Raw genomic sequence first — 16,845 nt, forward strand, 5'->3', positions numbered from 1 at the left:
TAATAATTATAATAATAAAAATAATATAGACGTGTGTCCTTTTATTCTTCCACACATACATACGTATATATACAATAATCAATAGAATCAAATATTTTAAAAATTAAATTAAGTTTAATATTTTACTTCTTATAGTATTTTACAAGAGGGAAATAATTTAATCAAAATAATTGATATAGATAAGGAAGTGTCAAGTGTAGTTTTAAAATCACTTTTTTAAATTAAGCCATATAATGTTCCATGATATTACAGCAATTCTTTTATTCATATAAGAGTATTAAGATAAAATTATTAAAGAATTAATAATAAATAAAATATTTTGTAATTTATTTTGACATATTGTTACATTTAAAAATTTAAATTTATATTTTAAGTTAGAACGTTTAATCGTTAAACACCCTATACATTAGTTATCAGTTAATAGATTTTTCTTTAGAATAAATTTTTCCTTCGAAAAAACTGTCAAAAAATCAATTATTTTTAAATTATATAAGCAATTAAAAAATTTTTTAAAAAACACTCATTTTACTATCATGTATCTTTGTTGAGCTTTAAATTAAAATTCTATTAACTCTTTCTGAAATTAACTGAATGCGGTTTTGTTAATATTTTATTTCCACAAGACTTAGTTTACGAAAAACCCTTTGTTTTCAATCGCATATGTCTAATTTAAAAATTATTAGTGCCTTGATATTTTTGCTGAGGAAATGTCTCTAAATGACACCCGAAATCTACTGTGAATGTCAATGATTCACTAGATACAGAACATCTTATATTTATGAAAACTGTTTTTCATTATTTTTGTCTTTCATTCACTGTTAAAAAATTTTACGTATTATAAAATGCTGTATAGGTATATTATGAACAAAAATTAAAAAGTTGCAATAAATATTTTTTTCATTAAAGACAAAAATAGATTTCTAAATTAATTAATTTGCCATTAAAAAATTATTCGATTTTAATATATTCTATAATATTTATTATATATAATATATATATATATATATATATATGTATAAATATATAAGTAAAAGAAGGATAAGAAGATAAGAAGATAAAGAAGATAAAAATAATAAGAGTAGAAAGAAAGAAAAGAGAAATAACGCTAAGGATGAGAAAATCTCGTTTCTCAAAAATGGCTTAATTTTGATTTCGGATCTGATCGCACATTAGAGGCTTTTGAAAAAAATATTATCTGATGTTATCAGAAATCTGGTCGGGGATCAGAAGTTTCTACCCTTCCCACTATCCCTTCCTGGTTAGCAATCACCACCAAGCTCACCACCTTCCTACGATTGAATTGGTGATGTTGAAGAGCTTGCGAGAAGAATCGACCTTAAGCAGAACGGCTTTAAGGGCGTGTATCCGCTCTCGCTCACCATCGGAGTGAGTTATAAATCGATTTGTATCCTGGCCAATGAGGGTTGGAAGTGGCGTATTCTGATTGGCCGGTGCCCAGACCACTCCCACAGTATTAATAAAGGCTCCGAACGAAAGCCAGTTTCACAACGCCACAATCGTTGCTTCGCAAGATGCGGTATGTGTATGTGTGTAGGTCAACAATGCTAAATATCCAGATCTAGTATCCTCTATGTATCTCAATAATAATTGATGATATTATTTAGTAAAATTTAAAACATGTACATACTGTAAATATAACTTTAATCTATAATTGCGTAAATAAGCATAATTATATAAAAATTAATTTATAAACAATAAATGAAATTATTGTTATTATTATAACAAAAATTAGATCACGCTTTAAAAAAAGTTAGGGTAGTATGAATATCAATATTGCAATAAAAGATTATACTTAAAGTATACTTAAAGTATATTTATGTATATAGTTGATACTTATGGAAAGTGCCTTCCAAATAAAATCTATTATAATATCTATTGTAATATATGATATTCGTAATTCTGTAATATTACTGATGAATTATTTAACAATAGAAACAAGAGAGCATATATTTGTAATTACCTGAAAATACCGATAGCTTATGATATAATGGCAGTGCAATGAATTCAATACGATCTACATCATTTTCAGCTCATGTTGTCAATTAATTAAATAAACAATTTCATCACATCATGAATCCAAATAATCTAATAAATCTAGCTATTATTAGATCTGCGCTAACAACAAATTAATAAATTATTTGCCTAATTATTATCATATATTATATTAAAATCCTATTTGTGACATTTCTCTTTGCACGATGCATTGTTGCACATCATGTATATAAAAAATTATAATGTATAAGATAAATGATCATTTTTCTCTTCTCAGCTTTAACTGAATTTTAAATGTAAAAATGAAACATCATTTATTGAAAATTATCATCGATCTTGCAAATTTATAATTTAATTAAATCTATTTGTACATCTATAATATTAACAACACAAAAAAATCAATAGAATAACAAATGTAAATGTCACACAAATAGAATAATAATAATAATATTAATGATAAAATTTTAATAAATAATAATAATACTAATAACAATTCGTATATATATAAAGATAATGACAATAAAAAGAAAGATTGAAGGAAAATATAAGAGGTCACAGGCTGACTCTTACTTTACCACCTCATGATCCAGGCTCGTGTTTATTCACGGTTGGCTCGCGTCGTTCGAGCTCTCCAAGTATCTCACGATTGTTGCCGAGCGCGAAAAATCCCTCTTTTCTCCATGGTGAACCGCTCCCGCCGTAGGCGTAGCCACGTCGAGGCGTCGACGTTGCTAGACCCCACCTTCTCGCTGGTAACTAGGGCTATGTCTACTTGGCTGGCCGTCTCAAAAAGCCGACCAATCCGCGATACGAGACGGCCACTGCCGACGCGTAAAGTAGCGGAGGCGCCTTTATCGCCCAGGTACGCAAGGGATCGCAGGACGGAGGGTAGAAAGATCCGGGGGAGGTAGAGAGGGAAGCGAGTCTGCGGGCACGGCGGAGGAGAAGGGCCAGGCAAGTGGGGCAAAACACCACCCTCCACGCGCGCCAAAGGGTACGTGTGTGGGTTCGTGTACCCATTCGTAGTACCCAGCCGCCCCCGGGGGGGGTTTCCTTTCTTCGTTAGCCCGTCGTGCACAGCCGAGCACAACCCCGCGCTGCACGACGGCTCAGTTGCCCAACACCGCGAGGACGACACGGTTGCGCCACGAACGGCAAACACGCTGCTCTATATCGGGACCATATACCCATACCGAAGCAATCTACCGCCGCGATATTCACTTATCATTAGCCTCCTTTGAAAATGACGGAGTCGCAATCGGGTGTTGATTGAAGAAAAGTTAATGTCCGCGGGCGTACTTCAGCAGAGTTGGATCTTGAACAAAGGCGCCTACGGGTTTCGCGTACAGTTCAAGAATATCTGAAAAAAATCATTTTGTGATACCTAATCCACGAAGACATACCCATTTGACGCTACACAGTAGCATGATATCAGTCATCGGGGAGAGAGATTGTATGGACATTAGACTTGTATGAACTTAGGGATTGTATGAACATATAGAAAGATTCTGGATATAATCTGTGTTAGAAATGTCCCCAAGACATACTTGGGTTTTTTATCGGGAGTGTCGATGAATCCCGTTCAAAACAGTTGGGATAGTGTTAAATTTGACTTTCGGATCGTCCTGTTTGCGCCCTTCTCAGGACGTAATTACCATCATAGGTTTCAATGTGTCGGTGTTATCCCAATCGTATCTGAAAAGTCAAATCTCAACAGTTATCTTTGAAATCTTTTTCTCTTTCTCTTTAAAAATAAAATAAAATGATTTGCAAAGCACGGGACGATTCGTTCAAGCTTGCACATGTTTCTATGAGTGAAACTTGACTACTATGTGCGACACTCTCTGTGTGTATTGTTTAATATTAATGTCGAAAGAAGAGACAAAGCTTCGAGTTACACTGAAAAATCATCGCATATATGTACGCGTACGAAATAGTGTCGTGACAAACGACAGATAGAGTAATCTGTACCTGATCACAACGAAATATTTATTTCAACGAAATGGAGAACACAGGAGTACGTTGTCACGATATGGGCAAAAATAAATAGGATTTTCTCGTATTCTATTTACGGAACGGTATTGTTCTCATTGCCGCTGGTCAACGAAACATTGACAAGGAAGATCGTTTGCTAGTGATTATCTTCCACGCATAACAAAGTTAAATCGAAATAAATTATAAATTCTGTCGTTGCTGAGTACGTTATATTGTATTCGCTAAGAAAGCTTAGTTTTCATAAATATATATGAAAATACCTTATAATTTGTTAGATATACGCATCGCTAGGCCTTCTTTCACGAATTACACATAATATGACTTCACCAAAGAATTAAGTTTTAAACGGCCTTAAAGCAAATATTTCCTAACTTCAGAAACACACTTGTAACGACAACAACCGTCGCAAAGAGTGATGTCAGAATCTATCAGATTCAAAAATCTTATTACGTTGTCTTTCTGACAACTTTTCAACAAATCCTACTGAAACTAACATCAACTTATTGTAAAATTGCAAGAATTTTTTAACATATTTACTGATTTACGTGGTTAAGTTACAAACTAATACCAGTTAAATTAGAATCCAAGAAATATACAACGATTATCTTCGATTAAGTTTTCAACGTCGGAAGAATCTTCCGAGGAAACCGAACAACGATCCTAGAAGACCTAATCCTTATAATCACCCGGAACAAATAATCACGCAAAGCTAAGATATATAAGTTCGTTCTTTCGAAAGTGCACATTTATGTCAGCCGACGGCTTCAACCCAATATCCGCCTGCTGTATCTTCATATACGTGCCTATCGTGAAATTCGTGGATCGAGGATCGACACAGATCACTCGGTTCCCGTGAACAAACAGCGAAGAATGTTGCTTTGAACCTCGTGGGACTCTCAGTCAAGGAACACGAAGATGCCGCAACAACAGCAACGGTCGGCTTTCGCGATTCAAGAGCTGCTGGGCCTAGATGGTACCGGAAACAGGAGCGGGACCGATCGCGGATCCCCGCAGGACTCGCCGCCCGCCGGCGTCTCGGCGGTTTCCTACGCCCCGGCCGCGCCTCATCACTCGAAATTATGGGAATACATGCCCAGCTTAAATCATTTAGGCAATCTGGGGAATCTGGGAAATCTGGGGAATCTGGGCAATCTCACGGCCTCGAGGATGGCCTACCTGAATGCGCAGGCGGCCGTGGCGGCCGCCTTTCTACCGCCGCCCCATCCCCACCCGGCTCACCATGTACCGCATCATCAGGTACATCAATCGGGCCAACTTCCGGCATCGCCGCCCGGCGTCAATCTACATCCTGCGGCACATGCGCAGCACGTACTTCCTGGTACGGCTGTAACTGCGAATCATCATCAGCACAGCCCGACTCAACACACACCACCTCATGGTAAGTCGATGATTTTGATTCTTCGATTTTTAGTGTTAAAGTAAAAAGTCACTAGTAGACTTTAGTATTAACTAAAGTTTATATGTAGTTACATTTAGTATTAAGTTAGTTTCTTTTAGTATGAGTTTTTTTTGTTTCGTCCTACAGAAAAAAGGTTCTTCCTTTTTAGGTTGGTACTCTAAGAAAAAAGGAGACGTATAAATGCGTGGATACATTAGAAACTTTGTTTGTTCTTTTTTGTATGTTTATTAAAAGTATAAGCCATAGAATAAAATACTAATCTTATAAAACAGTGACGCAATTTATTTAAGTAATACCACAATATTTAGTAACTATCTATCAGTTGAACCCATATCTACATCCCTTTTTCTTTTTGATTGAAAATATAAATAATAGATTACTGGAATTGGTTTTCAGGTTTAAACGCGTAGACTTTTTGTTTAATTTCAACATTTCGTGAACATTTTAGCTCACTTCTTCAGGGAGAATCAGATTCTTAACTGATAATGATGAATAATAGATTATTTAGAATTTTGTGATTTTATACCTTAGATACGATTAATATTTCAAACAAAGAACTTTATACTTCTTAAAAGCAATACAACGCAATACTCTTCTATTCGATCTATATAATACTTCTCTTTGATCTATAATGTTTTAATCAGTTTAATAAGTTATAATGTAATACAATCATAGTTTCTCTACAATATTGTAATATACAATAATTAATAAAAATATTGCTTAACGATAAGACTAATCGCTGATGGCAATGCTATATTTTGACATTTATTTAATTTTTTAAATACCAGCGAAGCAACCTGTATTTGCTATTAAAAAAAAACAAAAAGCTAATTCTAATCGACATATAATCATAATGCATTGTCTTTATTTGATATATTTATATATATGTGCATCGTGAACGGTAATTGTGGACAAGATTGAACTTATGACCCCTTGTGTTTCACAAGCAATGAAGTAAATTAATAGGCGTATCGTCGTTCTGGCGTGAAACAAGCACTTAACTGCCACTTATAGCTATCACTTAACAGAGAGCCACTCAAGATCAAGTTACTGAAAATCGACACATCTTTGTGTCGCGTGTCCACGCGCGCCGTCGGCCGTATTGTGTACACGCCAAGAATCCGGGGGAATTTTTCGGAAAAACTGTATTCAATCGTCAGCTGCTCTTAGCTCTATCTTACATTCCCAATAATAACACACAAACCCTAACCGAGTACACTCGAATATCCATCACTCAAAGCAGAAGACTTTTATTTGCCGAGTTTCTGATTTGCCACTAAATTGAGCACAAATTGATGCATTCACGGGCAAAAACTTGAACTGTTTTACATGTTGTAATTTGAAATTATTTCTCTTATAGCGTAAAATAGTTATTTCCTTATTAGTTAGTAAGGATCTGTTTGTGCATTTTATAAGTATATAATTTAATATATTCTATAATAATAGTTTATATATAAAATTGTTCATATATTAAATTGTTAGTTATTCATTTTCTCTACATATATTGGCTATTTTGACATAACTATTCAATAAATTTAAAAACGTAGTTAATTGTTAATGAATTTCATATGCGATAATTCCAAATAAATATAAATAATTTAAAAAAGTGTTAAAATAGTGTTAAAAAAGACATAAGATAAAAGATACAAATCAATAAGAATATAGGATAAAAATGCAAAAAAATTAATACTTATTGAAAGAAATAAAAAAGAAAGATATAAATACAAATTGTAGAACCTGAAACATGGAAAGATTATTACAAGAAATTACAGGAAATTGATTAAACATATTTAGATAACAATATAATGAATTTGTCACACACTAAATGAAAATAGTAGGAAATGAAATAAAAATAGAGATTGATATTATCAATAGAGCTTTTATGTGTGTCTTAAAAATAAATAGGCCAATGGACTTGAAGGCATCTGTGCGGAGATGTTAAAAGAATTTCAAAATTAGTTAAAATGATAACCTACGTCTTTAATTAATTGTGCATCAATAAGCATCTTTTTTCGGAAGAATAGAAAACAGCCTGTATAACAAATATGCTATCTATTATAACAGAATATATGTTACGCAAGCATAATGAAATTATATCGTAGAATGTTAAGGTATCTGATTGAAAAGAAAATCCAGGAGAATAAAGCAAGCGATCCTGCATAGGCGACGTATTTTGTCTCGCAAATTATTGAAAAGAAAATAGCAATAAATAGAGACGTTCACAGATTAATAGATTTACATTTAAAGATTTGTAAAAGATATACGATACAATATTAATAATAAAATTCTGGCAAGTTTTGGAAGAATTAAATATAAATTATACACTTATTCATGCATTGAAGAATTTTTATAACAATATGACATCGAGAATTAAGATTGATAAGCTTTTTATTAAAGAAATCTCAGTAAATAAAAGCCTTAGGCAAGATTACTGTATTTTGTCTATTTTCTTAAATCTACGTTGTTTTTTATTATGCACAAATTGATAAAAAAGGGGGGGAATTAAAAGTTAATACTGAGATAACTAAATATCTTTATATTAGAGAAAAATCAAGCAATCTTTATCTAGAAGCAATTTAGAAATCTCACAATATCAGAAGTACACCTACTTGGAAGTTTTTTTTGACACAATCAAAATGGATAACAAGAAAATAGAGAAAAGAATTATTCAAGCAAAAAGAAAATCATCGTTTGTCTCAACAATTGCTTTAGATACACAAGTATTATAAAAAAAAATATAAATGTAACATCTGCAAAACTATAATAAAAAATAATTTATTCTATATACAGAACAAACGTAGCAATTAACAAAAAATGGAAGACAGAACTATAAATTGTGGACATAGATATTATATATCAAAAAATCGATAAGAATTTCATGAAGGAACTAAATAAATAAGACGGATATATCAAAAAGTAAACTATTTATAAAAGTAATGAAATTATTATTTGTAGTTGAGTGTCGAAAGAGAGAAAACCTAAAGCAAGGTGCAAAAGAAACTATAAATATCAGAAATCTTTTAAAAAAGGAATAGAAAAATAGAAAAACATATAGAAATTAAGTGTCGAACAACATCATAAGACGTTCTAAATCAAGTTATGATATAATATATATTTATATTCTAATATCATTAATAAAATAATAAATAACACGTAATGTAATACTGATAATAACGCGAAGATAGTGTAAACAGCTTCTCTTGAAAAGAGAAGCATGCTTTCATGATGTTAGAAATAAGAAAAGAAGTAGAAAGAGAGAGGATAAAAAAAACGAGAACACGCTGTGGGAATTGATTTATTTTCGTCAGAATAATTTCCAACGTTATAAATAATTAGTGGTATAATGAGTTGAGTGTTAGGCAGGCCTGTGCAATGTCTCACCAAAATACAAAGACCATCGACAAAACTGGCCGTCCGTCATACAACTGTTCTCAACCTGTTTTTAAGTTATATTAATATTTTAAACATAACACTGAAATATTGTTGAAGCATATATGTATATATACTATAATAATATTCCTAAACATTAAATATTATATTTTACTTATTTATTATAACAATTAAATTATAATTTTCTAAATTATAGTTTATGGAAAAGTAAAGAAATAAAACTAAATTATTATTTTAATAATTAATAAAAGATAAACATATAAAATTAAAAATTAGAATTCTATTACTATTACATACACATATATAATACTATTTACGTAAATATATTATCTTGCTTCTGTATGTATGTGTTTATACATGTTGTACGTGAAATTATACTGTAAATACAATATTGGCCTTTAATTATCGAATAAAAAGTACACAGAATAAATTTACAAAAATAATAAATATATATTGAATATATTCATATATAAGAAAAAGATTTGTATATATTTATACACATAGAGAATTCTTTTTTCAAGAATTCATTAATTTCTTTTTTTCATTACATATTTCATACAAATGAGCATTGTTTAATGTTTGTTTTATATAGTATTTTGAAAAATTTAATTATATGTATATTAAATTATACAAATATATTAAATTATAAAAATTGTACTTATATTAGTTTAAATGTTTAATTGTATAATAAAAGTTACAACACACACGCATACACACTCTATGTGTAACATATTTTGATTTCACAAAACATATAGCTTTAACATAGTGCATTATATTATCATTTAACGTTGGAAATTTCGCGTAGAACGAATTTTTGAGAACGATTTTCAGGTGTCGAGTTCCAGACAGAACATAAAAGATCTACCATTCCATTCAAATGTCACTCTGGCACCTCACAGCATTTATTTGATGTGTTCCATTCATTCGTTTTTGTCTTAAAATTTAAGGCTTAAAGACGAGAGCACAGACTAAGACTTATTATCGCTAGATTACCAACTGTTCAATTTGTGTTTTTAATACTATTTTAATATAATTTATAATATTACGTTTTTATAATATTACGATCTTTGTTTAATAATATAATTATGATCAAAATTTTTTTAATCCAAAAATTTGTGTTTTTTAATTATTATTACATCAATCTTTGACCAAAATGCAATTTCAAATTTATAAAGAAATCTAAAAATTTATTCTTGACAACGCATCTACTCTGTTAGATAGTATATTCAAAATTTTCAAGTTCTTTTATATAAAAGAAATAATGCATGTATATGTGAAAAATCACACGTAAAAGCAATTATATATTAAAAATATCTAAGCTATTGGATTTGATATATTAAAAATATCTAAGCCATTGGATTTGATAAATTAAAAAATGTAATTCCATCACTAATTAATTTAATTACAGTTTATTCTCTTCTTTAAAAGAACAGATCGATATCAGAATTAAAGTCAATGTCTAAACTAAAGGATTATTTAACTATAAAAATTATTATAATCACACACACATACACACACAATTTTAATATTTTTATTTATAAAGATTACAGTAAAACTATAATAAAAGAGAATATCTAACAACGAAATACATAAACACTTATTTATTGGCATATTTTTATAATCATTAAATCTATTAAAATTACGGTGAACTATAATTTTCTCAATTTGGCACGATAGAGATTATATTTAACTATGAAAATATGTAATATTTGATTTCCTGCCTTATGAGATGTAATATTATAATGCCATGTGAGAAGATAAAAACATCCGCAGTAAAGAATCTGTCTACACTGTAAAAAAATTTTGTAAAATTACATTAAAAATATGTAAAATTACATAAATAATAAATGTAAAATTACACGATAAATAATGAAAAGGTAAACATTTTTATCATTTATCGTGTAATTTTACACTTATTATTTATGTAATTTTACATACTTTTGTGTAATAAATTACATATTTTTTTACAGTGTATATAGAAATAGAAAGCTATATAACGATAATACTAACAACGAATAAGGAAGGAAGAGAAAGGCACGTGTGTGAAAGAGAGAAAAAGGAAGAAGAAGGAAGAAAAGGGAAGTGCGTGAACGGGCTTCTCAGGCGTTGATAGGCAATTTAGTTGATTGCTGACTTCAAACGATCCGAAAAAGCTTCGAATTCGAGACGCGAGTGTGATGCGACGCCCCGAAGCATGCGGAAGGCGTGAGAATCAAATAATTTGCGTACGCAAATCTCGGAATATTCCGAACAATGCATTTCTTTTCTTTTCTTTTTTACGAGATTTTTTCTATCCTTTGTTTTTTATTTGTATCGAATCTTCTTACTTGATTTGCGATTTGATGAAAATAAATAAATCTACATACAATTTTATGATATTAATGAGATTAAAGAAATATCAAGGAAAAATCAATATTTTTGTATCTAGAATTAATCTTGATATATTTAGATGCTATTATAAATACATGAGTCGTTTAGAAAGTATAAGTCCACTTTTTCTTGTTTCTCTCAAGAATTATTTTATAAACAAAAATCTAACCTTAATTTATAACCATAGAAACAATATTGTCGATTTTCTCGAAAATGGACTTACACTATTTTCAAAATAAACAGTGCGTATGTATAGTTGCTGTAAATTTATTTCTAAATTTCTACATTTTTAATTTATTAATTGCGCTGTTAGTGTAAACTTGTGTCAATTATATGTAAAAAGGTTTACCCCAATAAGTATAAATTATCATTATAAAAAAATTGCAGTTTATCACTATCGATATTTGTGCAATTTTTTATTTCAAAAATTTTCAGACATCTTTTATTATATTTTGTAAAAAATAACTTTTTCAAAAAATTGTTAATTATATTTTTGAAACTGTATTCAACTGAATTAATCGATTTAGTTTCGATGATGCAAAAACCTTTTTCATTCGCTTTAAATGATTCATTTGAAAGATGATGATTAAAAGTATAAAAATGTGCTTAAATTTGTTGTAATCTTTTTTCACATTTGTTTTCACTTTTTCTCAATAGTTTCCGGAATGAGATTATGCATGTATTATATAAAAAAAAAGTAAGGAATTTATATAACATATACAACATAAGAATTTATCTTATTTTTTTATTAAATTTGATTATTTAAATTTCTGAAATTCATACACGAGAAAAATGTAATGTCAAAATTCGAAAATGTGACATAATAAACTCAACATAAACTAACAGTTAAAAAACTGGCATTTCATGCCAAAATTTATATTCAATAGTGAAAAAAATTATATACTGCTCATGTTCATCGCGCATGTCAAAACTCAAAAATTTAACAAACTCACGCTAAATTGAACAAACTCAACATAACCTATCAGTTGAAAAAAAAATGTATCTGCTAACCAAAATTTGAAATTGGAAAAACTATATATGCTCCTCATATTCGCGCATGTCAATGTCGAAAGTGTCGGAAATTTTCAGAGTCGCATATCCGCGTTTCAACCCTAGATGCGTAGTCAGACATTCGTCGTTGATTTTCGCGCGCAGTCACGCCTCTGAAACGAAATGGTTTCCTCTGAAAAACCCGCGGAGCGGAAAAAAGGAGCGCGGAATGGCATACACGCGCGATACGTGGTGTGCGTTTGCGAGTGCAGATCGATACCGATTAGTACTTCAAAAAAGTGTGGGTGATCGTGCCCTTCACACGTACTATACATGTAAGCTTCGTTTCACAGAGGAAAATATGCTAAATAATGCCGTTTATTAAATAATATTTCCACTGTATTTCTTATATATATATATATATATATATAAACAGAGAATTAAAATATTTCAAACTTTCTTCTCAAGCAATCCGTTGATAAGCGACGTTCATAAATTTATTTTTTGTGATTTTCATGTAATATTTGATACCCCGTACCCGATGTATATGCTATCGCATTGAGAAAGATTAGACAATTAAATTTATTATTAAAGAATATTTTTCATTTTATTTATCTTGTATATGGAAGCGTTGAAAAAAAGTCGAAAATGTTTTAAAATTATTTTTTATTCACTTTGACTATTTATTTGTGTATTTAGGCGTTAGTTTTCTTCTTTATATTTATATGAACAATTATATTTTTGTGTAATAGAAAAAATATTTTTTTTTAATTTTTAAAGGAAATTTTATATTATATAAATATGCCATTCTTATAAATATGTTTTGTTGCGAACTGGGATCTTTTGTACACAGAGAGAATTTTATCTTAGAATTTATCTTAAAAATCATGGTAATCGCGGAACAATATGGAAGAATTTTATAAGAATCTCTGATTAATATTTACCACAATAATATATACATCTTTGACAAGAAATTATTGTATCAAATACAAAAGGTTTGTCATTTCTTTGAAAGTTTTATTGCAATTTTAATATTTACCTTAGAGGGTACGATTTAGCAGCTTTTCCCTACATGTGTATACCAGGGTTGGGAAAGTTACTTTGTAAAAGTAACTAGTTACAGTTACAGTTATTTCATTGAAAAAGTAACTAGTTACAGTTACAAGTTACCGATTTTAAAAAATAACTCGTTACAGTTACAGTTACTCTAAAAGTAACGAGTCGTTACTTTTCAGTTACTTTTTAAAAATAATTATACATTGTTTTAAATATAAGGAGCTTACATTTTATGCACAATTACAGTCAAGTATTTAAAAAAATTCTTGAATGTAATATTGATCGATTTGCTTGCGACTTTGCAATTAACATCAATGTATGAATGACCTTTATATACAACAGTAAAAATAGTTATAGTAAGTTACTAAATGGTAATCGCAAAGTCGCAAGCAAATCGATCAATTATTACCTTTAAGAATTTTTTTAAATATTTGACTGTGATTGGTCGATCTTAATTATGTGTTATATTATTTTATGTACACAAAATGAAAATTTTAGGTAAAAGATTAAATCATATAAAGATCCATATGCTACTGTTATCAAAATTTAATTTAATAATATAACGGCTACCATACTTAAACAATACTTTTAGCGCATGTTTCCAAAAAAAGTAACTAATAAAGTAACTATTAAAATAGTTACTAGTTACTAAAAAAATGTAACTAAGTTACAGTTACAGTTACAGATGGAGAAAAGTAACGAAGTTAAGTTATAGTTACCGAAAAAAAGTAATTGTAACTGTAACTTCGTTACAAGTAACTCGTTACTTCCCAACCCTGGTGTATACATACGTATACGTTTGCGCGTGTTTGATCGTGTCCGCGTGATAGCGCTCGAGTGCAAGAAGTCTTGAACAAATTAGCGGGTTTACAAACTCGTCAGCGCGCTTTGTTTCCGAGAAAAGTGCCGCGCGCGTCTCTCTACACATAAGAGACTCGCGGCGCCGACTACGTTTGCATAAATTTGCGCACGAGAATATGCGATTTTTTGCACGACCACGAATAAGTGGCTTGTGAGCGCCAATTACCGCAATAAAACTGATAGAAAATAAAATTCTCGTGAAAGAGTATCGTTCGATTGATGCAAGATAGAATTTGTAATTTTCGAAAACAATTGTGCAGTTGTTCCGTTTTACGTAAAATAATATGTAATGTATAATGCAAATAAAATAATTTTATAATAAAAGTAAAATAAAGTAATATATATATATATATATATATTTATTTATTAAAAACTATTTATCGCACAAATGTCCGCATGATAAGGCACTTGCAATAATCTGAAGAAGAAAGTTACAGACAAAAAAATGATCTGCTTTATATATATTAGTTATTACTTACAATTTTAAGAAATCAAAGATTTTTTTCTAAAATTTTAAAATTATCTTAAATTTTTAAACAGAATCATACAACTATTATTTTACAATAGTGTGAAGAATATAAAACTAATAATTACAATTCTTCATAAAACATTATTCTTTAAATAAAGTATAAATATGTACTATAGCAGATATTAAGTTATTTGGAACCAAAATAAATTATAATAAAATTATTCAAATGTACGAATATAAACAAAATACTGCTTAAAATTGTATGTTTATATATATTTTCTATATATTAATACATTTTTCATATATTAACACACAATGTGTTAACACAATCAAAACATTATATTTATCGACATAAATTTAAAATTTAGAGAATCTTAGTTTAGTTTTACAACGAGATTAATATTTATTATGTGTAATAATTTATTGACATAATTGTAATAATATTAATAATATTGATAAGATTAGTATTTTTATAAACAAAATAATTTTTAAATTTGTATTAATATTATTTACAAAACAATGTTATAGTTATATGATTATTAATATTATTTTAATAATTCTACTTTAAAAAGATTACCTCAAATTTTTTACAAAAGAATTCTTTTGTAAGTTATAACTAATATGTAACAAATTTTTGTCTGTAATTTTTCTTTTGTAGATTATGTGTCTCCAAAATTGTGCACATATTACAATAAACACACTGCATAAACTACACAGACTACAATAAGAATTAGTTTTTAGAATATTTTTGAAACCATAGGAGTTAGAGAAAAATTTTTCAAACAAAAAAGAATATTCTTTTTTGTTTATATATATAAAAGCACTTATCATATAATATAATATTTTTTTATGCTTTAAAAACTTCTATTTTTTTAAGAAAAATATATGTTTATAATTATTATAATCTTATGAAATTGTTGAAAATTATAATACGGTATTTTTTTAATTATCGATTATTGAAATTCATTAATGTTTACTATTCACTCTATTCTAAATAAATATATGCACGTATAACTGCAAAAAGTTTATATTGATTTGATAAGATATATACGTTTTTTTTTTTATGCTTTCTAGTTTTAATAAGTGTAATTTAATGAATGTATGTAGGATATGGAACTATATAATTAAAAATTTCAACATAAGAATTTTGATTATGCAAATAAAAAAATTTTCCTTTTTTTTAAAGAGTAATCTTCAAAATTATCAGAAGCAGCTCTGATGAAAAACGTAAAAAGATGCAATTTCACACAAAGTACAGAAGCGTTTGAAACTGTATACTAATATATCTGTGAAAAGGAAAATAAATGGCATTTTCTTTATAACATAACGGAGGGACATCTTGTATTTTTCGATATAATTCAAATATATTCCGAGGGTTTTTCATTAGTTTTGCAAGAAAATGCAACGCAGTGACGGTACTCAGCCTGGCTTATGCAATTGCGAATGCAAATTAAACGAAATTAAACAGTTAATTAAAGTACCGGCGCTCCTAGAGAAGTTAATTGAGATTCTTGGGAGATTTGTCGCGCGGAATGTCTTAATTTAGTCCCTTAAGCGCCCTAACTCGCCTTAACAACTTAGAATAATTGGATAACACTGCCGAGACGCACTCACACCGTTGGGAGGAGAAAAATGTAGTCTTCCAGCATTGACGTCTCTTTTTTTCTTAATGCGTCTCAATTTATCTTATATACGTACAAAGTAATTCTGTCAGTTTCTTCCTTGTAAAAAAAAAAAATTCTTCGATCAAAAGTAAAACAGATTTTACATATTCTATTGTCTCTTAGTTCTTTCTTCTTTTCTATTAATAATAATTCTTAAATTAAGCATCGAAATCATCATAAAGTTTTTATTTTCAAATATAATAAAAATAATTATGAGCATATCATATGTTAAAAATTAAGACAAAGAATATCTTTCATATTCTAGTTGTTATATTATTACATCAATGTAACTATTTCATTTATTTTAATTTTTTACATTTAATTAACAAAATTTTGAGTTTTAGCTTTGTATAACATTAATGTAAAAAAATACATGTAAAAAAATAAAAGTAATGAAATTACAAAATATATTTATATATGTATGTATATATATATATATATATATATATATATATATATAAATCTGTGTAAATAATGTAAAATTATTTCAACAATAACGTTTGTATAGAATTCGTTATTTTATTTTTCCAATTCTCATATAACAAAAGCAAGAACTTCCTATACATTGTATAATGCGCATTTTAATGATTACATTTTGGTTTGCAGAGCGTATAGTT

The 16,845-nt window shown here is 29.0% G+C and overlaps 1 protein-coding gene across 2 annotated transcripts in view; it reads left to right on the forward strand.

Annotated features, from left to right (window-relative positions):
• Window positions 1–3,139: 3,139 nt before the first annotated feature.
• LOC114946356 (uncharacterized) overlaps window positions 3,140–16,845 on the forward strand; it is a 91,681-nt gene continuing 77,975 nt past the window's right edge. For both annotated transcript variants that reach the window (XM_029322806.2, XM_029322808.2), the window contains exon 1: window positions 3,140–5,407. In XM_029322806.2, the coding sequence (XP_029178639.1) occupies window positions 4,924–5,407 (484 nt within the window). In that variant the 5' untranslated portion in view covers window positions 3,140–4,923. The remainder of the gene's footprint in view (window positions 5,408–16,845) is intronic.

This window comes from Nylanderia fulva, unplaced genomic scaffold, assembly GCF_048542155.1.
Source record: "Nylanderia fulva isolate GAGA-0341 unplaced genomic scaffold, ASM4854215v1 Scaffold61, whole genome shotgun sequence".
NCBI lineage: Eukaryota > Metazoa > Arthropoda > Insecta > Hymenoptera > Formicidae > Nylanderia > Nylanderia fulva.